At 42.1% G+C, this 24034-nt stretch overlaps 1 protein-coding gene across 1 annotated transcript in view; it reads left to right on the top strand.

Moving 5' to 3' along the window:
- The window catches only part of rnf213b (ring finger protein 213b), a 36632-nt gene extending 12678 nt beyond the window's left edge, over positions 1–23954 (top strand). The window contains 40 exon segments of the mRNA XM_040135896.1: positions 250–4083; positions 4179–4315; positions 4407–4505; positions 4612–4724; positions 4842–4955; positions 5073–5119; positions 5219–5375; positions 5521–5656; positions 6474–6662; positions 6751–6884; positions 7007–7182; positions 7268–7471; positions 7745–7932; positions 8015–8135; positions 8578–8678; positions 9016–9195; positions 9688–9833; positions 9926–10025; positions 10598–10709; positions 10914–11118; positions 11325–11515; positions 12592–12714; positions 13552–13653; positions 14413–14655; positions 15433–15517; positions 15621–15655; positions 15754–15857; positions 15952–16096; positions 16196–16361; positions 16451–16545; positions 16639–16887; positions 18062–18194; positions 18327–18410; positions 19827–20010; positions 20593–20794; positions 20891–20968; positions 21167–21364; positions 22175–22264; positions 22686–22855; positions 23394–23954. Of these exon segments, the coding sequence (XP_039991830.1) occupies positions 250–4083; positions 4179–4315; positions 4407–4505; positions 4612–4724; positions 4842–4955; positions 5073–5119; positions 5219–5375; positions 5521–5656; positions 6474–6662; positions 6751–6884; positions 7007–7182; positions 7268–7471; positions 7745–7932; positions 8015–8135; positions 8578–8678; positions 9016–9195; positions 9688–9833; positions 9926–10025; positions 10598–10709; positions 10914–11118; positions 11325–11515; positions 12592–12714; positions 13552–13653; positions 14413–14655; positions 15433–15517; positions 15621–15655; positions 15754–15857; positions 15952–16096; positions 16196–16361; positions 16451–16545; positions 16639–16887; positions 18062–18194; positions 18327–18410; positions 19827–20010; positions 20593–20794; positions 20891–20968; positions 21167–21364; positions 22175–22264; positions 22686–22855; positions 23394–23532 (9309 nt within the window). The 3' untranslated portion in view covers positions 23533–23954.
- The last annotated feature ends 80 nt before the right edge of the window (positions 23955–24034 follow it).

The following is a 24034-nucleotide window of genomic DNA, read 5'->3' as shown; positions in this document are numbered from 1 at the left end:
ATTGACCTGGGGTCCAATAGATCTCTGAATTCAGTGCCTTAAATCTCCCTTAACTTCAAGCATAGCTTAAATTATTAACAAAGTTTGTTGACTATGGTCTTTGGTCTTGGAGAGCTTTTAAATGTTTTAATTATTTGGTTTTGCCTCTTTGTGAATGTAAAGCAAAACTGCAAAAACAACCTTAAGCTCCAATTGATTTCATAAATGATATATAATCAAACAATATATGTGTTTAATTTGCTCATGCAGATGAGGCTTGGACTTCTGGACATTCTGCCTACCATCCGTTGTAGACCTCCAAAAGAGGTGAAGCAGTTGTTGGTGAATCAAAGCGTTTTAACAAAACAGACCTTTGATCCACTCATGGATAAGAAGGAGTTTTACAGTGAGGGGATTCAAAGACCATATCAATACTTAAAGCTGTACAACAACAATAAGAATCTGGACCATTTTAACTACCACGAAGGATCCAGAGTGGGGGATCCCATTGATTGTCTCAAATACTTCCTACTCTACTGTGGAATGCAAGATCCATCTTGGGCTGAGCTGAAGAACTTCTCCTGGTTCCTCAATGTGCAGCTGAAAGACTGTGAGAACTCAATTTTCTGTGATCCAGATTTTCTGGCTGACCAGCTCCCTGGTTTCAAGGGCTTCATTGTGAAGTTCATGATTCTAATGGCAAGAGACTTTGCCTCGCCCTCTCTGAACACATCTGATGAAATCCCCACGCTGCATACTGAAAACAGTCCAGAGGATAACCTTCTTGCCCGTCTGACAATTCGCAAGCATTGGGAAAATGAGTCTCATCCATACATTTTCTTTAATGCAGACCGATTCTCAATGTCTTTTTTGGGGTTTAATGTGAAAACATGTCATCGGCGGAACACACTCAATGCAGTTGATCCTCACAGCAATAAGGTCTTGATAGAGGATGTGATGTCACAAAAACTTTTTCAAGGTTTGGAACGGCAAAGAATCTCTCTCACTGAGGACTTTGATCAGTTGCCCCGGCAAGCCAAAATCAAAAGGATTTCATGTGTTGTTGGTGCAAAGAAAGGCATGATGGACAATGAATTTGATCCAGACCCAACATATGAGCTCACTGCTGACAATGTGATGAAGATGTTGGCCATAAACATGCGATTCCGGTGTGGAATTCCAGTTGTCATCATGGGAGAGACAGGCTGTGGAAAAACCAGACTGGTGCGTTTCCTTTGTGCTCTGCAGAGGGAGGAAAGACCAGTAGAGAACATGGTACTTGTCAAGGTACATGGTGGCACTACAGCAGAGATGATCTACAGAAAGGTGAGGGAGGCAGAGATACTTGCTGCGAAGAACCGTAGAATATACAATCTAGACACCATCTTGTTCTTTGATGAAGCCAACACCACAGAGGCCATTTTTGCCATCAAGGAAATCCTGTGTGACCAGTCAGTGAAAGGGAAACCTCTGAAAGCAGACAGTGGCTTAAAAATAATAGCTGCTTGCAATCCTTACAGGAAGCACTCACGTGAAATGGTGGAACGTTTGGAACGTGCAGGATTAGGATACAGGGTGAGGGCAGATGAAACAGAAGATCGCCTTGGCAAAGTCCCACTGAGGCAGCTGGTGTACAGAGTTCACCCGCTGCCACCAAGCATGGCTTCTTTGGTGTGGGATTTTGGTCAGTTGAGTGATTCGACTGAACTTTCCTACATCAAACAGATTGTCCAGAAGAAAGTTGCTGACCATTCTTTGCCAGTTGCCTGCAAGAACATCATTTCAAATGTGCTGGCAGCCTCCCAGAAGTACATGCGAAGTCGGAAAAATGAGTGCAGTTTTGTGAGTCTGAGGGATGTGGAGAGGTCTATGAAAGTGTTAATTTGGTTTTACCAGCATAGTGAGGTCCTTTTCAGCAACTGCTCTCATCTCAATAAGAATGAGAAAACACTGAAGTGCCTGATTCTTGCAGTTTGTGTCTGCTACTACCCATCTCTGGTGGCCAAAGAGGAGTACCTTGCTGTAATTGGTCGGTACTTTCCAGAGCCTCTCTGCTCTTCAACAGCTTTGCAGAAAGAGATTTCATCCTGTCAAGACTTCTTCCTGCAGAACGTACAGACAAGGGAAACCATAGCCAAAAATGTAGCACTCAAAGAGAATGTGTTCCTCATGGTGGTTTGCATTGAGCTCAGGATCCCACTCTTTCTGGTTGGTAAGCCAGGCAGCTCTAAATCACTTGCTAAAACAGTGGTTGCTGATGCCATGCAGGGCCAGAACTCCCACTGTGAACTATTCAAGAAACTCAAGCAAGTTCATATGGTCTCCTTCCAGTGCAGTCCCCACTCAAGTCCAGAGGGCATCATAGGGACATTCAGGAACTGTGCCCGGTTTCAGAAGGACAAAAACACGGATGAGTATGTATCAGTGGTGGTGCTTGATGAGATTGGACTAGCAGAAGATTCTCCTCAGATGCCCCTGAAGACCCTTCATCCTCTTTTGGAGGATGGGTGCATTGACAATGACAAGCCAGAACCATACATGAAGGTTGGCTTTGTTGGCATCTCAAACTGGGCTCTTGACCCAGCAAAGATGAACAGAGGAATATTTGTGTCCAGATGGGATCCGAGTGAGGATGAACTTGTGGAAACTGCCAAAGGAATCTGTTCGTCCTCCAATCAAATTCTACTGAAAATCACACACCTCTTCCCACCTTTGGCAAAGGCCTTCTTGAACATCTGTAATGATACCTCAAAGAATCAGTTCTTTGGTCTAAGGGATTATTACAGCCTCATCAAAATGCTCTTTGCCGCAGTCAAATCTACACAACAAGAGCCAGATGGTGGACAGTTAGTGGAGGCCATCTTATGTAACTTCAGTGGACAGCCAGAGGATTTTGACCCTGTCATATTTTTCCAAGAGGTTCTCCAAAACTTTACAGAAATTCCCAGACCAAGCACCTTGTCAATGGTGAAAAAGAATCTTGATCATGATACCAACCATGAGAGCCGTTACCTCCTATTGCTGACCACCAACAATGCAGCTCTCCATATCCTTCAGCAACAAGTCTTTGCCAAAGGGGAATATACACGGCCTGAAATAGTCTTTGGCTCGGGATTCCCAAAGGACCAGGAATATGCCCAAATCTGCCGTAATGTGAACCGAGTGAAAACATGCATGGAGACTGGTCGTACTATCATCCTCCTCAACATGCAAAATCTTTATGAAAGCCTGTATGATGCCCTGAACCAGTACTATGTTTACCTCAGTAAGCAGCGATACGTGGATCTTGGTCTTGGCTCCCACAGAGTTAAATGTCGTGTCCATACAAATTTCAGACTGGTGGTGGTGGAGGACCAGAAGAAGGTCTATGAGCACTTTCCCGTGCCCCTCATCAACAGGCTTGAAAAACACAGGCTGGATAGGAGTACTGATCTGGAGCCATGGCAACACAGGGTTCTTCACAAACTGAAGGAATGGGTGAAGGAGTTCTCAGGTGAGGCCCCAGAGGATTTCAAGCTGTCTGAAATTTTTGTCGGCTTCCATGGCGATGCCTGTGCCAGCGCTCTCTTGCAAGCGCTTGAAGGGAGAGCACAAAAAGTTGAAGACAGTCCAGGAAGACAGCATCAACAGGATGGAAAAGGTGACTCATTGGAAGGAGATGAACCAAACAAAACACTTGAGTCAAATTCTAACGTGCAGAAAGAGGTAACTGACAAGGGGATGCAGTTGGGGGATGCAGTGGAAATAGAGATTGCTGGAAAAGAGCAGGGAATTGAGTCAGAGGGAAAGATTGATGATGAATCCATTCAGATGTGTGATGATACGAACAAATTGAATTCTGAGAGTGAAGCAATGACAGAGACAGAAAACAATGTTCGGTCTGCTGGGGAAAATGAGGAAGAAGAAGTCTTGGATTTAGCCAAATGTCTCCTGTTGAACTGTGCCACCCCTGACGCCGTGGTGAGGCTCAAGTATTCAGATTTGTCAAAACAGGAGAGGGAGAAAATTCAGAGAATGTACTTCCAGCAACAACGTCACCACTCACTCCGAGATTTCCTTAAAGATTGCTTTAACAAGACTCAGGAGTCCACCAAGTTCCTAGAGGTAGGCCACAGACCACTGCTCCAATTTTGTTTTCATCATTTCTTAACAATCTATACAAATTGTTGACATTATTGTCTGCTTTTGGTTCTGTATAGATAACTACATTCTCCAGCTTGTTAACCAGATCAGATGTCAAGGTTGTAGCCGATGCTCTAGGACTGCATACGGACAGGATCCTCCTGCTTTCGCTCCACCAGTTTGACACTGAAGTCTCCTTCTGCAACAAGATACGGTACCAACTATTCAGATAACAGCAGCATGGCTTTTTATTTTAGTTTTGTCTTTTATGTCTTTAATTTATGCTACTCTCCTTTCTGTGCCAGGGGCTTCCTTCAAGATGCTAGCCGGTCTCTTCACATCCTGTTAATCCAGATGGACCTTGAGGAATCCCAATGCAGTGATGAGCTCATAGCATCAGCAAAGTAGGGCTCGATGTCAAGCTCATGATCAGATCTGATTGTGTGCAAGTAAAGTGAAAAAGGACGTTACAGGCATTTCAGGTGTGTTTATGATTCCATCTGCCAACAGATATTGCACCATGAATTACATGATGTCACTGGAGGATCAGACCTGTTGGGTGATTTTCACTGTGAAGGTTTCTAGGATCCCAAGTCAGTCTCAGTACATTGGTTTCCAAGGAGGTGAGTACTAAATGGAATGTGACCATTTTTGCAATTCAGTTATTTACTGACTCCATTATCCGTGATATATGACATAACATGTAAGATTAAACCCATGTTTTGTCTTTTGCATCAAAGGAATCTGGCAGTCAGTGCACATTGATGACCTGAGGGATTCAGAGGACATGAGCCGGAACCTGTTGGTTTTCTGTGGAACTCTCATTAGCAACCTGCTCAACCCTGCACTGTCAGGTAGAAACTGTACATCTTCTGCCATCTTCTCTTACGAATTGGAAAAAAGTAGCTTTCTTTATTCTTTGAATTTTTAATTTTTAATGTCAAATAAACAGTATTGTTGATCTTTACTAGAACACCATGGAGATGGAAAAATGGTGAAGAAAAGAAAAACCTCTGAGGTAAATAAAACTTTTGTTCCTTTATATGTGTTAGTGTAAAAAAAAAAAATCTTAGTTTATAAAATTGCTTAAACGAAATTTAATTGTCTTTGCATACAGGCGGAAAAAGCCCACCTCCACAGCCTCTCCTTGGTGAGATCATGTATCCAAAAAGCTGTCGGTTTGCTGAGGGACCCTGATCGTCTGACATCACGAGGCATGCAACGGATGCACATCCTTCTGACTCTTTTGGGAACTGGTCAAGGGCACATAGCAGGTAAATATCTACTATTAATTTTAGTTTATATATTACCACTGTATATATTGTACAAATGATTACATACTTGGACCTCCATCTGTCTCTACTCTCAGTGTTGTTTCATCTTCAGTTGTTTCTGATGAAACTCCAACCTTTATTGAAGTTCACTTTCAGAGGGTGTTGTTGAGTAGACTGGCTGTGGCCGTGGCACAGAGAGAAGAAAGGATGGGCGCTCCTAAGGAGTGGGTCAGCATAGAAGCCAAGAAACGGCAGGCTCTACAAGAGGGGGGAACTTTGAGGTAAAATCTCCTTCAGATGTGATAATCAGCTTTGCGTCATACAGTCATTAGCTCATTTGAGAGAAATTGTTCTTTTGCCTGAAAACTGATCGTGTGACATGACTCCTTAATTCACAGTCCAGAATGTTTTTATATCCACACAGGGAGTCATGTTTTGGATTTTGATTGTTTGTTTGTTAGTTAGTTGGCATCAAAAAGATGTCAAAGATGATACATTTTATTGAAAATGTCTGGGAAGACTGGCCCTCAGGCTAGGACCAACTGCAAAAAAGGCACCTAAAGGGCTCTCAGACTGTGAGAAACAAGATTCTCTGGTCTGATGAAACCAAGACCGAACTGTTTGAACTGTTTTCGCTTTTTCATCATGGCGTATTGTGTGTAGATTGATGAGGGATTTTAGCATAAGGCTGCAACGTCCCAAAATGTAAAAAGAAGTGAATGGGGTCTGAATACTTTCCGAATGCACTGCATAGCCGATCTCTGGAAGCATTCCGCCTCACCTATATCAGACCAATGCCACAACATAGTTGAACATACAGGAATATAACTGGTAATGATATGAAACCAATACAAAAACATTACAAAAGATATAAGCTCATAATAAAAAAAAATCACATTCCTCCATATTCTATAGAATTAATTCCTAGTAGGGATAAAAAAATTAGAACTCACAATGACATACCGTTACATAATACTCACATGGCACACCTACCAAATATCATGCTGCTTTAGCATGTTCATATATCATATGTAAAGAACCATTATGTAAAGATATTATATAAGGATGCAAAACACTTTGACAATCTTTATCTGGTAGACATACCCTGTGGCGCTGTCTTCAGTCCACCGTGACTCCGATCTTGGCCAGTATGTTGGAAGTTATGGACAGGTATGCAAATCTGGACCTGCTCTTTGATCAAAGGCTCAGCCAGGGCCTGATAAAACTGTGGTTGGACCTCCTGGCAGATTCACAGATTTTAGACCTGACACCTCTCCAAAAACCAAGGTATTGTGGATCACTTCTTCTTCATAATCCACACGGTGAGCTTAATCAACAAAAGGCATCACCTTTCTTTGATTATTATATTTTCTAGTGAGTCTGACCAGGAGGTGCTTGTGCACGACTACTTCATGCTGGATGGTGAAGAACAACCCTGCTCTGCCCCGTTCGGCTGGCTCGTCAGAATGCACCTCGAAAGCCTGTGGGAGGAATCTGAGTTCATGCCAGGTGTGTCTTGGTCTCAGAGTTTTTTAATGACTAGATATATAAACTCGTGAATAGATCCTGAACTATATATATGGTAGGTTGAAATAGTTTTTTTTTTTTTAAATCTTTTACCTGTTCCTTAGTAACTAAAGAGGATGGCACAGAGAGGGTTCTCCAGTTTGTGAGCACCTTCAACAACAGCAGGCTGGGCAGTCACTTACAGAAACTCTCAGACGGGGAGCGATTGGAGTATGGCCGTCACTTCCTGCAAGACTTTCTGCTGCTTTCTTGGGAGATAAAGACGAGGGATGAGCTAAGGGTACAGACCTTATGAGTCACACATGCAGGTGAAGAATTTTGGGAACAGTTAAATAGTTGCGACTTTTTACACGTGTCTTGTGCAGGTGTTCACCGGGGCCATGTTGGGCTGCATGTCTGAGCTTCAGACGTCCATGGGTGCCATCCCTGACCTCTCTCCTGCCTGGATAATGGCTGCCGCCAAACATTTTGCACCCAGACTGGACACGCTCTGCCACATATTTCAGCTGCAGCCCCAGCTAGCTACTGATGTCTTTCAGCAGGGGTCAAAGAGGGAGCCCCAGGGAATGGTGAGAATGACCTTCATTGTAAACGTCCTCATCAACACCAACAGGCTCGATCTCCATCTTCCGGTTTAGTTTATGATGGGATTTCTCTATAACCGGCCTCAGCCTTTGCTCTGCTGTCAGACCTTTGATAATGTAAAATGCAAATGTGCTGAGCTTTACATGCCTCACATCAGCATAAAAGCATCCTGTAGTTATTAAGATGCTAGCTGTAAAAACGTTAACATGTTACAGTCTGAAAATGAGCCTGAGCGTAATGCCTTTTGCTTTTGGCAGGTGGAGGACATTTTAGCTCTTGGTATCTGTGTGGAACAGACCAAACTACTGACCGCAACGTCCCTGCAAGAGTGCGAGTCCTTTGTGAGCAGAGTGGAGTTTCTGCAGCCTTGTCTAGACAGAGCGTTTGGTCACAAATACGCTGCCCTCTGCAGCCCTGGCTGCCTGCAACGTCTGGACTCCATCAGGCGAGTCTGGCAAGATGTACACTAAGAAAAAGAAGTATTCTGTGTTTCCTACGTGTATTAATAATCTCATTTGCCCGTTCAGGTCGCTGTGGCATGGGATGCTCGTTGTTACATCTTTCATCCAGCACGTAATGTTTGAAGTTAGAGAGAATGACTTGCGATTGAAAGAAGTGGCTCTCAAACACTGCAACCTTCACCTGAACGTACGTAAAAGGGTTTTAGTTTCTGTTTTTGTCTTGAAATCGCTAGCCAGGGTTTCCCAGATCCTGACACATCTTGTCTCAAGATCAATTTAGTTAGCAGATAACTAAATTTGACTTATTCACATTTGCTAGGTGAAGTAGTATCTGTTCTTCCATGAAGGTTAATCTGTCTTTCATAAATGTTCATTAATTTTTTATTCTCTTAGCAGATGCAGTCTTTATTTCAAGTGAGCTTTAGTGGTGGGAACGCCCGCTAAAGCAACTTTGTAAACAACAAGTGCAGTAGAAATAAAATAATACCAAGACCCAGAGAGGAGCAGAAAAATGACAAGAGATTGCTTACTAAGGGCAGGAAACATAGTTGTTTGACATGAGCAACAAAAGTAAAATGTATGAGCTCAGATGGGTGGGAGATGAAACAAAAAAAGGTTTTTTCTCACAGCTGATGCAGGAGTCGACGGATGTAAGGAACGTGGACACACTGCAGCGGCTGATCCGCATCCTCAACTCTTTCCACGATGAATGTATCAGCGGGGAGCTGAGGTCAGACTCTGCTTTCAGATATTTTCATATTCAAAACTTTGGTATGTTTACAGGAGCATCTGGACTCACTCCGAACAGAAAAAATGTCCGTCTCAATAAGTCCTGAAGGCTTAGTTCAAACAGAGTTTCACAAATTCATTTGAACAATATATTGGAAACAAGTAAAAACGTCAGTCCGTTGCTCTTTTAAGCAACTAAATGATTTTACAGTTCAATCTAAGATACGGCAAAATGTTTAACTTGTCATGTACATATAAGATAATGAATATTACTTGAGTCTCTTTGCATCTTATTTCACAGTGCTATAATTACTCTCTCGTGATATTTTTCCGTAAAGGTTTGGCATTTCTTGCCCAGTTTGCTTGTTGGAGGTCAGAGAGCCGTCCGTCCTGCCCTGCCGGCACATCTTCTGTCTGCCGTGTCTCCAACACTGCCTTCAGCCCCACAGGCGTTCTTGCCCTAAATGCAGGGCAGATGTGCCACCCAGCTTCAAGCCGACTGTTTCTCGCGCCATCAAGTGAGTTGGGGGAAAATAATGAACAGTAACTATAGAAATGTAGCGATTCATTTAGCCAAAATTAACTGTGGGAAACTCTGCGTCCCAACCATATTCATTTCTCGAAGAAGATTATAATTATCACGGTGTTGTGTGTAAATGATGTATAAATAAAGTGTAGCTAGAGAAAAGCAAACATCCTCTACTGTCAGCGTTGTTTTTTTTAAAGGATATTTCATGCAGAGTGAGGATTACCAAACGTTTGTGAGAAGAACTATTCAGAGCGTCGTTTAGACCCTGCTGTGGGCTGTGAGCTCATATTAAAAAAAGTTTAAAAATAAAATAACAATAGTGAACAGCAAAATGATGTGCTGTTTGTGAGAGGACTTGTCCCCATAATTTCTGCCTGGTTATAATAATAATAATAATAATAATAATAATAATAATATCCCGTGCCGCTGTTTTAGTCTCCCAGTTTCCCTCCTCTGTAACGCTTTGCCTTTCATGGCTCAGGGAAGCGCTTCGGCAGCATGCAGCGATCAGGGACTGCTGTAACGCCTTCTTCCTGGAGGTGGTGTCCAGGTTCTGTCTCTCAGAGGGGCAGAGGCCCGGAGAGGGACTGGTGGAGCTCCTCTTCTCATTACTCGTCTCTGATAACGGTCAGTGAAAGAATTAGGGCCTGTTTGTAACTAGGCACCATATTATGCTTTGTTGATGACTGTTCACCCACGGATTATTTTGTGTGATGTAGGAGATGTGTACAGGACCAGAAAACTCACTCCCTTCCTAGAGTGCGTGGATAACAATCCGGTGGTTCGATCCGTGCTGCCGAAACTTTTGCTGCAATACAGGTGGGGGCATGAATCCAGCGAGGGTGGGCGGATGAAGGACTCGAACCCTTTGCCCATTCGAAAGCAAGACCACCGCATTAAGAAACTGCAAGAGCAGAATTTGCCGAATTTGTTAAAATTTTTTACCGTAGAAGTACTGAAGTTTCCAAAGTAAGAGTACTGACAGTGAAGAAACCTGCACCTGGCACATAGAAAATCCAGTGATTTTAGAATTAGACATTAAAGAAAGGGAAATGAAAACCTCCCAAATTTCACCCTGCTGGGGGAAAAATCTCATATTTCCAGTTTTTGGATTTTGGATTTTCATAGCCTCAGATTAGTTGAAGGCTCAGATGCTTCTCTCCAGGTTGCATGTTATAAAAGACGTAATGTCAAAAAGTCATTTTGTCATTAAGCTGCAGCAAAGCAAAAACTACAGTAGTTTCAACTGAGCGGCGGTGGAGGAAAGTAGAAGGTTTCCCCGAATGGGTGTACTCGTGTTAAGTATGAGTAGCTCAGATTTGTACTTTCTGTAGCTAAAGTAAGACACTGTTCAAGAAATTGCATGTTGGTTAACTGTCGACATCCATCAGTTTTGACCAGGCAAAGGCTCACATTCAGACCTACCTGAGGAATCTGCAGGAGAACCTTCTGGACAGAGAGGACCACACCGAACTCTACCTGCTGTTCGTCAACTGTTTCCAGGTAGAAGACACAAACATTACTTCCCCACCGGTGCTTCCTGCATCCACATTATCATCTTAAAGTAGTTTTTTTTCCTTTTAATTAGGTCATTGTCATGTTATTCTTAACCTTTTTGTATGCCGCTTGTTGCTGCCTGAAATAAAGGCATCACCCCTTAGAGTTTTCAACCAAGAATTAATTGCATTTACTGACATTTTTCCTCAGGACTCTCTGATGTGCTCGGATGCGAAAGAAGTAGAAGAGAGTAGAGAGCAACGAAGGCAAGCAGAAATCAGATTCCTGAGCAGGTTCGCCAGGAAACAGACTCCAGGCAGGCAAGAAGACCCGGCGGAGTTCCTGCTCAACATAGCCAGGCTGAGAATATGCATGAGCACTGCTGCCCGGCTGCTGGAGAAAGCCGCAGTTCAAGGTGTGTGATGCTGAACTTTGCTGAACTTAAATCAGTTGCTTAACTTCATGATTTAGGTTGCGCACGTTGTTTGATTGCACACTATCAAAAAATGACATTTGATGCGTCAGCACTCGGATTTGACATTTCACCTGGTGTGCTGTAGTGCTGTAGAAATAAATGACCGTCAGTGTCAATTTTTTATTTTTGTTTTTCATGAAACGCAGGCCGAAGTGACGAGGTGGGGGCTCAGTACCTGCTGCAGGTGAGGGCGGTGTGTGAGTACCATGGTAATGACTGGCCCAGGGTGTACCTGCTGCGAGCCCTCCACAGACTCTCCGGTATGGACTGCATACTGTCCCTGATGAATAGTCCAGCCTGGAGATGGCTGTTCCCTGCAGATCTCATTCGACTCCAGGTAAAGACGCCTTACAGAAACACTGAGCCGCCAAAGACACTGTTTCCTTAAACCAACAATGTTGACTTCTCTCCCGTCATTGTGAGACTTTATCTATCGTCATAAAAGAAAACCATCTGAAGTCGCTTTGGTTCTCTCTCCGATACATCTGCAGCACAGATAAAACCTTTTTTTAATCCCTCATATTTCAGACATCATTCAGAGTGAAAAGGGTAATGAGTATAAAACCATTGTGTATTTGGCCTACAAGCAGGTAAGACTCGGCCAGATTGTTCTAATGCTCATCCGTTCCTGTAGCAGAGAGGCTGCATCACTGCTTCTCAACGCTCTCTTTATAATTTATAATAACATTTTGGGGGTTTTAAAAAGGGACGTTTTTCCTAAAAAGCACCAGGTATGTGCTATTCTACTGTGCTGACATTTTGAATGTGTATGTTTAGAGTTGCACCGAACATTTTTTTTCGTTATCCGTTATAACCTATTGATTATTTCCCTCGATTAATTGATTAATTGTTGAGTTGAAAATAGTGAAAAATGTCCATCCCAGTTTCCCAGAGCCCAAGTTGCTGTATTCAAATGACTTGTTCTGGCTGACCAGCTGTCCAAAGTCCAAAGACATTAAATTTACCATCCTAGAAAACTACGAAAACAGGCAAATATTCAATATAGAATTAAACGAATGATCAGTAGATTATGAAAAGAGTGGCCAGTTAATTTTCTATGTATGGAGTAATGGATTCCAATCAAATGATTAATTCAACGAGTCATTTTACCTCTACTCACGTATTGTTTTTTTCATCATGGAGCATAACGTGGAATTAAATGTTGTTAGTTGCCGGTCAGCGAACATCACAACCACTGCATAACCACAAATCAGCAAAGAATATGAAGACATCATTGCATAATGGAACCATAACACGGAACTGCTTCGCTTTTTAACTACTGTTAAGTTCCCACGTCATCATATAGGAATCCTAAGGTGTTCTTGACCAAGCTGGAGCTAGTAACTGTGCAAAAACGAGCTTAGAAGTGAAAACAAGCTCAAAAATTAATGTTGTTTTTTTTTTTTCTCAAAGAGGTTGGTTCCGACTAATGTGGACCAGTTCCTCTGCTGTGGGACGCCTTACCGAGCTATGAGAGACGCCGTGACCCAGGTTCTGCTGGAAAACAGATCAGACGCCTTCAAGACAGAACTACAGGTCAGAGAGACTCCAGAGCTCACGTGTTTAGTTCATTAAGTTTATGAGCGGCAGAGAAGAGGCGAGTTCACGATCCTGGTTCACTGTCGCCTGTGGAACCTGTCACGTCTCAAAAAGACCACTAGAGGTCAGAGAGGCCGTGTGACTGAAAAAACACCTTTGCCAATCAGTTCATCGATGATGAACTGATGCCTAAACCAGATCATTTTATAAATATGTGGTAACACTGAATTTTAAACCCACTATTTGGCATTTCTAAGCCCTATGTAAACATTAATACACGGTTACACATTCTGACACATTGTGATGTAGTTGTAAGCAGATATAAGGAGTTTTATATGAATGTATAGTATTCGTCAACAATTATGGCCTTTACTTATGAAGACACATATTTTACAGCTGTGCTGTGTCATTCAGTATCTGTTTATACACCAGCGTCCAGTTACGGGTACCCACAGGAGGAGTTCTTAACAAATATATTTAGACTTGTATCCGCTTAGAACTACATTATAGTGTGTTATGAATCATTTATCGAATCTTTATGTACTGCTTTTAAGGACTAAATAGGGCAAGTAGATTTTTAAATAGGTTTTACTGTGTTGGTCATTTGTGTACCTCCCATCTAAAACAGTAAGTGTTAAGAGAAACAAAAGGGTTTATTAAAAAACCCTATAATAAGATAATACGCTCATTCCATCTTTCTAGACCTGTTCAAACTACTTTGCTAAAGCAAAATTCTGTCTTTCACCTGCTTTGTCATTGTTTTTTGATCAGCACATTACGATTTGAATTATTCCTTATTTAGATCTCAGTTTTTCTTTAATACTTTCTCTATAGAAGCTGAAAGGCTCTCAGATCAGCCTCCTGGCCCTGGCCTTGTTCAGACGCGTCACCTGCTGCTACAGATCACCTGACGTCAGCATATGTCCCTTCTCACAGGTCCGTTTACATGATGTAAAGTGCATTTACGTCCATTAGCCAGATACTGATATTGCCCAGGAGGTGCCGATTCTTGTGTTTCGCAGGTCAATTGTCGTCTCGCTTGAAAACGGAAAAAATGTCCTTCTTAAGTTTTTTATAAATGTTTAAGTCACATTTAACAGTTGTTTATGTAGAATTTCCATAACTAGATAACAACATGTAGGAGCTGCCTCACACTGAAACATTGACATTGAACCAAGGATAGACGTCTGGAAAATGGAAGCATTTCAGCCAAATTTAGCTCGTGTTTAAATTGAGATGTATTTTAAGATTAGATTACATTCCATTGTGCACAGAAATACCAGTCACAGCAAAATGCAGTTTAGCATTTAATCGGATAGTCAGTAGTACCAGTAGCAGAGTTCACACATTTATTTATAAAGTGAAAAATTTGCTTGGTAAAGGTAATGGCTGTACAGAATGAACAATAAGCCAGTGGTGTATTGATGGTGGTGAATAAAGGGTGCAACTGTCACATGTGTGTAACTATGCTGTGAACAGGCAGCCTGTGGTTAGCGCAAAAGATGCTGTTATGTACAGTTAATAGGTGCAATAGGTAAGTTGAATAGGGGCAATAAGTGGGGAGTGTTAGCGAAAAGTCTGGAGGTAAAGAGACAACGAAAAGTCCTGATGGTCAGTGCTGGTACACATCACCAAATTTTAACTTAATTTAACTCTTTTTCCCTTTTTGACTTGTGGCTGTACGTGAACTTACAGGAGACGACAAGACTGGCAGAGCTCCTGAAAAACATCGAACCCAGGGAGTTCAGGGAGTTCTGCACTTCACTTCTGCGGAATCAGATTGGTGGACCGGGCTTGGGTCTCCAAATCGACCCGAATCTTTCGGCTCAGAGACAAACCCTCCTGGAGCTGCTGGTCCATCTGGACTCTGTGCTCCTCAGCGGAAATCCTTTACTGGTTCCTCTCTACCAGATAGCCTCCCAGCCTCAGAATGTGACAGTAAGACACTTCTTATCTTGGGCTGTCATTTACATTTTGCTTTTGCTCCAGGCCATCTGGTACTTAAAGGGACAATCCACTGATTTTTACACGCGGGCGTCGGTTTACTCATCATGGGAAGTACTACTCTACATCAGAGAAAATAACCCTGATGATTGACACAACAACCGTACCAATTGGTCCAGATGGAGTTTGCCCAGTTGTCATAAAATTGTACCTGCTTGACTTGTGACTTTTCTGAGTTTTTTAAGGACCGCTCATTCACGTCAGCTCAACAGTGAAGAAGGATGAGGATAAGGAACTTTCCCACTCGCCCCTGATTATGTCATTAGGGTTATCTCAGTTCTGGCTAAGGGACTTTTACTCTCAAGAGATTTTACACATTTTTAATCTAACGCCTGTGTTACAGACTCGGGACGTTGAGTTCGAAAGACGTGGTCGTTTATGTGGCAGAAATAGTCGAATGAAAAAGTCTCTCCAGCAGACTGGATTTGGGGATTAGTAAGAAACAACCTTGTCAGCACTTAGGCCCATACTAGGTATTAAAAATCAGGATATTTCAGCGCTTACTGCTTCACTTTTTCAGTTTCTACCAGTTGACAACAATCAACACATGGTTGAACCATGTGTTGATTGTTTTTAACAAAATCTCTTTCTGTAAAAACACTGATACATTTCCAGATAAAACTCAAAAGTGAAAATAATATCGCCCGCTCATACGTTCATCGGTTCGCCCCGAATGCAGCACATTAATTCACCTCACCTTTTTCCTCCAAGCACTCCTTTCTACCAACTATGCCCGATGACCACACAAGTGAAGCCAGACAGTGGCTGAGTAAAGAGCAGAGACTGCAGATGTACAGTACGTATCCGACATTATGCGCCTTTGGGTTATTCGTCTCATCAACAGTTCTTTATGAATGGTCCATCAGGAGATTTCTAATGTCTTTTCTCATCATTTTTAGCCTGCGCCAAGGGACATGTATGCTTTGTTGGTGAGGTACGAGCTTTTCTGTGTGTCCTTTTCATAGCATCAACCATTGAGAAATAAAATACGAAAAATAATACTACATTCGATGCTTCTGTATTTTCACCTAGTGTGGTAGACCGGTGGTTGTATCTAAGTGTCCTGACTGTGGACTTCCAATTGGTGGGGTGCAACACAACCCAGTCCAGGGGTTTTCCCAACACACAGAAACGAGGTATTAACCTGTTTAATTAACCAGCTTTGTGACAGTATTTTTTTTTTTTCTCGGTCAAATATTCGGGTTTGATTGAATTTGTGTCACGTGTCAGGGATCAAACTCGGACAGGACACATATTAGGAGAGGCCGATCGGAGGTCTGAAGCCCCTGAAAGACAGATGACTTCTGCTCAGTCCTGCGTCCTGCGGCTGCTTACGCACCTCGCCATGCTTCAAGGCACCATAAGAAACCAGAGAGTGAGACTTCCCTTCAACTCTGCACCAGACTTTACATATCACTGGTACTGAAAAGATGGCATCGTGTAATATACTCCTGTGATGTTTGCTGTGTTGTAGGGAGTTCATGACATGATCCACCCCAGGCCAGTTAATGTTTCCAACTTCCTGTGGAACCACCTTGAAAAGGACATGAGAGTGTTGGGCCAGACTTTGAATCAGAACATGGACGGGGCGACAGTTACAGTTCATTTGATTCTCAATGTCTGCACAGAAGTCACTGCAGGTGATACTGACATTCCAACCTTTCAACGTGCTCCTTCTTTTGTTCGTGTGAAACGCGTGTGACGTTGACACTGTTGAATTCTACCAAAGGTTCCCGAGGTGCAAGACCTGATCTGTCCTCCAGACAAGGACGGCAGCAGTGGGAGAAGCTCGTCTGTGATTCTGCCATCAACCCAGTGCTTCAAGTAAGGAATGCACTGTGAAATTTCTGTAACTGGAATCGTTGTAGTAACATTGTCCCTTTATGCTAAATGATGATAAACTCTTGTTTCTTCCAGAACTTGCAGAAGAATCTGGCTGAAGCTCAGGACAGAATCAGTGCTGATGATGGACTCAATGGAAACCCCCTGATGAACCTTCTCTTCGGGGATCCTGGGAACATGTTGTCCCTCCCCTCCGACTGCCCGACACACCGCTCCTCCTTCTGGACTCTCCATGAGATGATGACAGTGGAGCGATTGTCTCAGTTGGTCGGAGAAGCGCAGGGACGCAGCGCTCTGCCGCTGCTGGTCACCTTCCTCAAGAAGGTACCGATCTTCATGACTTGCATGTGAAATCCCTTTTCTGACCAAGACTGGGGACACGGTGGATGATAATCAGCCTGATCTACACCAGATTTCAAAGGTTTTAAATACTGATCTGAGGTATGGCGAAGACTGATGGTCCAAACAGATTATCTGATGATGTGGGAGTTCTTAATCAGTCTTCTGTAAGAGTAACAGATTCATACTAAAGGGCCGAATGGCCAATAAGAGTCCAAGACTCCACAGTTATAAAAAATACTGATCATTTGCTTAGTAGATAAAGATTAGAGATTTTTAATCTTCATCTATATTTGGATCTGTATCAAAAGATTCATAGGGATATGCTGTGATTTTTAGAAAATAGTTAGACCCTGGCCAGGAATATGAGGGTGTCTGCAGCACAGACAGAGAAACTGTCAGCAGGCCAGTGAGAGGATGGTCTTGTACAAAATTGTCAAAAATTTCAAGCAAATCAGATTTAGGATTTCTAGGTTATGGCAATTTAGATTTATCATGCTGTTGAAGTGCCACCTATAAGTCAAAAGACATCAAATGTGGCAGGATCTCAAACACAAACAAAGTGTTTTGCTGCTGAATTTGTTGGAGAGTGGATGAAATTTGTAGGAGTTTTGAAGAACTGTCTTACAAAACAGTCACATGGGAGGGCTGTGTGTAAGGTGTAGCCCGTTCTGAAATGTCCATGTTAAACCAAGGTTAGCCTCTACACTCCGGCTAAAACAAAAACGGCCACATAGTGGAGCTGTCTGCACCAGAATGAACGAGTCCTTCCTTGGCCCGTGGCCTAATACTCCACCAAACCTTCCCTGAAAACTGTTCCTGTGAAAGTTCCTGTGAAAATACAGCAAGGTTCTCATAATGACTTAGATGAACTTAGGTCCTATAATGAACAAAAGTTAACAGCCAAAGTCTGGTTTCCTCCTCCTTGTAGTCTGGGTCTCTCGGGTCCTTGGCTTTCCTCAGACTCAGCTTTTGTGTTGTTCTTTCTCAGTGAATATTACTGCATGTTGCATTAATACATGTTAGGACATTTTAATTAGCATCTTACTTACAGTCATGATATTATTGAAATATTGTTTTTGGAGTCAATTTTTAGTTTGAAGTGTTGTACTGATTCTCTTTGTGTGTGTGTGTGTGTATGTGTGTTTGCCTGTCCCAGATACACTGTGTGAGACAGTTACACCACCTGCCTGAGCTGGCTGCTTTACAGTCAGACCTGCTGAGGGTGTTTCCTCTGACGTCAGACTCTGCACCTCAGACTATAGCACTGATGTTACAGCAGATACCAGGGGGTATATCAATGTTTAATTCATAATTGAACGCACATCAGCAGGGATGAAAGAATAAAGAAAAACCCGGTGCTAGCAACACACATAATCAGACACATACTTACACAACCTGCATTTTCTCATTTTCCTCATCAGGGCACCAGAAGAAGATGCTGCTTGAGAGAGTGAAGCGATTCCTCAAAGTGTGGAACTGCCTCAGAGCAGAGGTGGCAAACAACTGTAAGCGTGTCTCCATTAACATTTAACTCTTAATGTACTAATGCACCGTTGTCGAGGTGTAACAATTCATGTGCTGTATCAGAGCATGTCTGATATGCTGATCTGTGAAAAGAAACAATCAAATTTCTCCGACTTCTCAGTCACAAACATTAAACTCAGTGGAAACTACCTCATCCTCTGCCATGATACTGTTGCTACTACTGTTGTTGATTCTGCGTCTACTACAAATGTAAGCAATATGAACATTACAGCTACTGTTACTGCTACTTCTACTGCTATAAAACTAAACATAACAGTAAACTTTATTTCTTGAGTACCTTCATAAGAATGAACTACATTCTGGGTGAGCTATACAATTAAACTATGACCTAAAAATTGATTTAAAAAAGGACCCTGCTGCAATTAAACATAATTTACTTTTGGCAATTTATGTGTCTTTAAAACTCAGCATAGCTTGAATGTGAGTTAATAAAAACAAGACCAGCCAAGTGACATGATGAAAATTTAAGTTGGGATCCAGTGAGACCTTTTTAGCTGCTGTTGCTGAGCGTGAAGTGTGTAGTCAACACTTTTTTAAACAATTTGAGAAAAAAGTGTAGTTATTTGTTTGATTTATTCTTTTAAACAGGATATTCGGTGTTTAAATCTCAGTTTAGAAGCAGTCTTCCAGTTTGACGGCAGTGTTTAACATCAACAGTCTGAAGTCTTCATTGTGTGGTATAATAATATTTAGTGAAATAATGAAAAACCGTCACATTTTAGAATAATTTAAGACAGAATTCTCTCCGTTCTTTACCTTGTTAAAAAAATGAAAGATTCTTATTATTCAAATGTATCTAATAAATATACAGTTTTGACGAATCATGTGACACCAGCATTTAGAAGTACTGCTGCTGAGCGTGAGATGTATAACAACAGTTAACAAAAGTGAATGTATTTAATTGTTTAATTAGTTTTTTCTTACTTTTAATTAAGGGTTATCTGTGTTTAAATCTCATTTTAAAGCAATCTTCATGTTTGACACCAGTGCTTAATGAAAATAATCTGAAGTCTTCATCTTAGGTTTCATAATATTTAGTGAAATAATGGAAACATTACATTCTGTCTCTTCTTCTAGAATAATCTAAAACATAATTCTGAGTATATTTTCTTTTTATGAGAATAAGGAGAGTCTCATATTATTACGCAATTATTTAATGGGTATTGTGGATTAATTGGTATTGAATCAAATCATAATTAGCAAAATGAGACTGAATTAAGAAAAAAAAAATCGTGACAAGTGATTTTAATTAGTGCTAAGCCAGAGATTCACACCTCAAGTGTATGCAGTGTGGCAAGTAGTTGTGTCCTCCATGTCGGCTTCCTTCGCCGCATGTCTTCATTTACTTACTCCCATGCCTGTGTGTGTATATGTAGCAGCGGACTTGGGTGTGGATGTGAACTTGTGTGAGAAGGAGGTGACAACAGAGAGCTCTGGGGAATTTCTGACACCGTGCCGACATGGACCGGGGTCATGTCTCCGAACTCTGGTGGACTTCCTGTTGGAGACTCACAACAGCCTGGTGAGAGAGGCCAGGAGAGTGAGCCGCCAAGAGGACAGGTCAGTACACCCGGTCCAGAGTCATCTGCTAATACTTGTGCTTGGTTTGATTTTAAGGCTGCGCTCAGACTGACGACGACATTGCATCAAAATACGGTTGCAAGATTCAAGCAAAACAGTCAGTTAATTTAATGGCCATATGTTTGCAGCTGAAACATTATCACCACCAAGCATTACTCTAAACAGGACTCACATTAGGACCTTAGAGCCTTAATATGAGTCCTCTGTCTTCTAAAAATATGAAAATCATTCCTGAATTATGTGAGGCGATTATTTTTGAATCCACATTTTCAACTGGCAAAGATTAAAACCTACCTGGAAATAAGTGAAACGAGTCCGTTTATACCTGACTCAGATCTTCACTGCTATATTACATAAAACACCATGACAGCGCTTAGCATTTTTGAAGCCATTTTGGAAACAGAATCTGATTATGAAGACTGTGCTTCAACATGATCAAAAGCTCCAAAACAAGTGGAGAACGAGTGGAGAACAAATGGACCTGAGAGTTGAGATGCTTTTGTGTCCAGGCTCATGAAAAGGTCATTTTTGTGAAAACATGCTCATGTTTTATTTCCCCAGTGAATACAATGTTCCGTTGGAAAGGGTATCAGAAACCCAGCTGACCCTTTGCAACCCAGAGAGAGAGCTGCTCCCTTTGGTTTTAGCCCACTGTCACTACACCTTGAAGAAAGGCGGGGAAACGGACAGCAGCTACGATCTGCCAGGGATCCAAACCCAGCTGGCCCGCCGCTTCATGGCTGGAAAACCACTCATCCAAGCGGTAAAAATCAAAACTAATCATACAGCTGCGTGCGGATGTCAGGTAACACCAAGCTCTCTGCTAACCAGCACGGTTGTCCTCTTTGATCAAAACCAGGACACCTCCAGGTACCTGAATAGACACCTGCAGGATTTCTCTGTGGTTCTGTCCGAGGTCAGAGGAAAGATTCGTCAGGTAAAACCGTGTCACTTACTTAAGAGATTAGTATTTTACAGTACCAAAGTCTTCACCTGGAACTGACTAGTGGCAGCCGAAGAATGTTCCCAGCAGTTTTCCCTGTAGGATTTTGTGAGGCCACTTTGTTCAAGGTCAAATCCCTTCCCTCACAGTCCTCTCTCTGGCCTGCTGACAGTTTCTCTGTCTGTGCTGCAGGAACCGCTGAAGGGTTCAGTGAGCAGTGCCATGAGAACGGTGCTGCGTTCGTACACAGATGTTTGCGATGCTGTGTTCGTGGTGCAGATTGGCCTTCGCTTCCTCGGCAAGACGGGCGGGGACCCTCAGGGTCAGCTGTTGTCCTACCTCACTGATTCTCTGCAGATGCGCCCACAGATTTCCATCACTGTAGCCAAGGTAGAAACCTCCAGACCCACAGCCATTTCCACTGCAACACCACTATGTAAATAACGTGATTATGTTGACCTGATTTTGTAAGCAATGCGCTGTTAAAACAGCCCTTTCTTGTTGTTTTGCTCTCTATAAAAGTCCCACTTATAAAATATTCATACAGCAAAAAACACAAAAGTTGTCCTGAAATATAAAACATGAAAGAAGTGAAATTAAACAAGTTATACCTGACTCTCATATTCTCTGTTGCTATATTACATAAAAGATTTACGGTACCATAACAGTGGTTTGCATGTTTTAATCCATTTACTCCAAATCACTTTACATAATACATTTTCTGTTTATGCTGTTTTGGAAATGTGTATGTATTTTGTCTACCATTCCAGACCTTCTTTGGTTTCCATTGATTTCTGTAAAATATGAAAATCTATTAGCAGACTCTTGAAACTCGCAGGAACTATGTAACCTATGTCACAGTGAACAAGCTGAATTGTCAAGTACTGTAGTGCAGATGTTCTCCACTTAAATCTCCACTTAATCTGCATCAACACGCAATGATAACAAAACGCTGACGGTGCAGACTTTGTGATATTCACTGTGATAGTTTACACAACTTGCTCGAGTTTCAGGAGTTTGTCGTACAGAAATGAACGGAAACCAGTGGAAGCAGTAGAAAAAATGCATGGAAAAAACCCTTAAAACTGTTTAGTCTGAATTAAAAAATGGTCAGCTGAAACGTAAAGTATACCTGTGCTGAGTTCACGGGCTAAAACTTGCAGGAAAACAACGAACTTGTGTGTTGAATTTTGATTTTAGGGTCTCGGAGAGAGCAAACTGGAACACAGTATATTCACCTGGCAGCTCCTGACTTGTTGGAAATCTGAGCTCATGTTGAGCAGAAAGCAAGTAAGTATCAATAAAATCATGAAATTCTAGGACTTCATTTGATGTTGCCGGAAAAAATACAACTTTTTTTCAGTCACAACACTGAAACATCAGAGACTTTAAAAAAAAATCAATGAAAGAAAGTCCATCCATGGTGACCCCATAATTTATTTTCACTTGTGACCTCTGCTGGCTGCCAGTGACTGACCCCAAACACCATAGAGAGTTAAATTTTCTGGGCTGTAATCCATTGAAAGTGTGCCGTCTGAAACGGCGGGCGCCCAGAGTTTGACCCCAATAAAACCTGAGTTTGAGGACGTCTGTCTTCACTGCAGTTTCTGCCGTGAAGCACGTTGTTTGTATTAGTAGCAATTTTTTTTTTTTTAAATATACAAAAAGTGAAGTAAACATTGCTTACGCTTATTTCATGATCCTCTTTCAGGACCCATTTCAAAAACTCCCCTCAGAGTTCCGGCAGAAGCTGTCTGAGGACGAGAAGAAAGGTGTACAGGCTTTCCTGGCTGTCACGGATGTCGACACTTTCTCTTTGGAGCTGCATGAAATTCTGCTGCTGAAGACGGGCGATGCCCTGGGTTACCAACCACACTGGGAGTAAGCACAAGCCATTTGTATTCACCCCACTGTAATGAAAACACAGCTAATTTACCATTTGGGAGTTTCGCTTTTTCAGGAGGCGATGCACCAAATGGTAAAACAATCCCAAAACATTTGCAGTATTGACATGAATTCCCTAGTTTAGCCAAAGGGTGTTCTTAGAAATAAGAATTTTTGGTAAGCTCATGAACGATAGAAGAAGTGTGCCTATTGTCAGTTCAACACCCCAGTCTAAAGGAATCCATCGATTCTAGACGGCTTTAGCAGACATGGCTTTGATCAGTGTAAAGTGTGGAGGTCTCACACGGGGCTCTCCCCTGGGATCTGGAGCCTTTTGACTTCCAGGACCAGAGCGTGACCCCTCCGGGCAGCCATCTGTCAGGGGAAAGGGGCTTAAGTTGTATCTCCTCAGCCACAGGTCATTTCAATTGAAAAAGCAGCTGGGCAGGGAAGTGAATAGGAATGCCTGTGGTGAAAACAATGGCTTCGGTGCTAACAGTTCTTCATGCCCTCCCTCCCTCCCTGCTGTTTCCAGCATCAGGTCCACCTTAGAAAACCATTTGGAGCAGAAAGACCTTCCACCTCTGCTGGGGCTCGAGTTTTTACCGGAGGAGATCACGCTGGGACAAGGAGCTGACGTGTGGAGGGCAGCTGTGCTGTTTAAAAGAAGATAGATTATTTCTACAGAGAGATGAATTATTTCAGATCATTTTCTTTTATGTGTTTCTGTTGTTATTAATGTCTATGATAGAATATTTGAATTAAGATAGACTGTCGATAATTAATCCATTCCAAACATGGATGGATCACCGAATGGGCCTACCCGCCAAAAGGGCCAAAATCAATCTGGGGGGTCCCACGAGGAAGGGATGAGGGGCCATTTACCTGTCTGTGCCAAGGGGCCGTTTTTAAAAAAAGAAATCTATGATTGTATATGAAAAACATTCATTCTGATGAAATATTGTAAATGTTTATAAATTTGAGATGCCTTACATGTTCAAGGTTCAAATGAGAGAGAAAGTGGTATTTTTCTTTAATCATGATGTTATGTTCCTTCTGTTAATGAGGGGTCAGGAAACAATTATTAAATCAACAATGAGTGAGCTGGAGCTGCTGTTTCTTATTTTCCTGTGGAAGGGTTCCCAACAGCCATAACTTGGAAAAAATGTCATTTTG

This window comes from Xiphias gladius, chromosome 9 (genome assembly GCF_016859285.1).
Source record: "Xiphias gladius isolate SHS-SW01 ecotype Sanya breed wild chromosome 9, ASM1685928v1, whole genome shotgun sequence".
Classification (NCBI taxonomy): domain Eukaryota; kingdom Metazoa; phylum Chordata; class Actinopteri; order Istiophoriformes; family Xiphiidae; genus Xiphias; species Xiphias gladius.
This window is presented reverse-complemented; position numbering and strand designations above follow the sequence as displayed.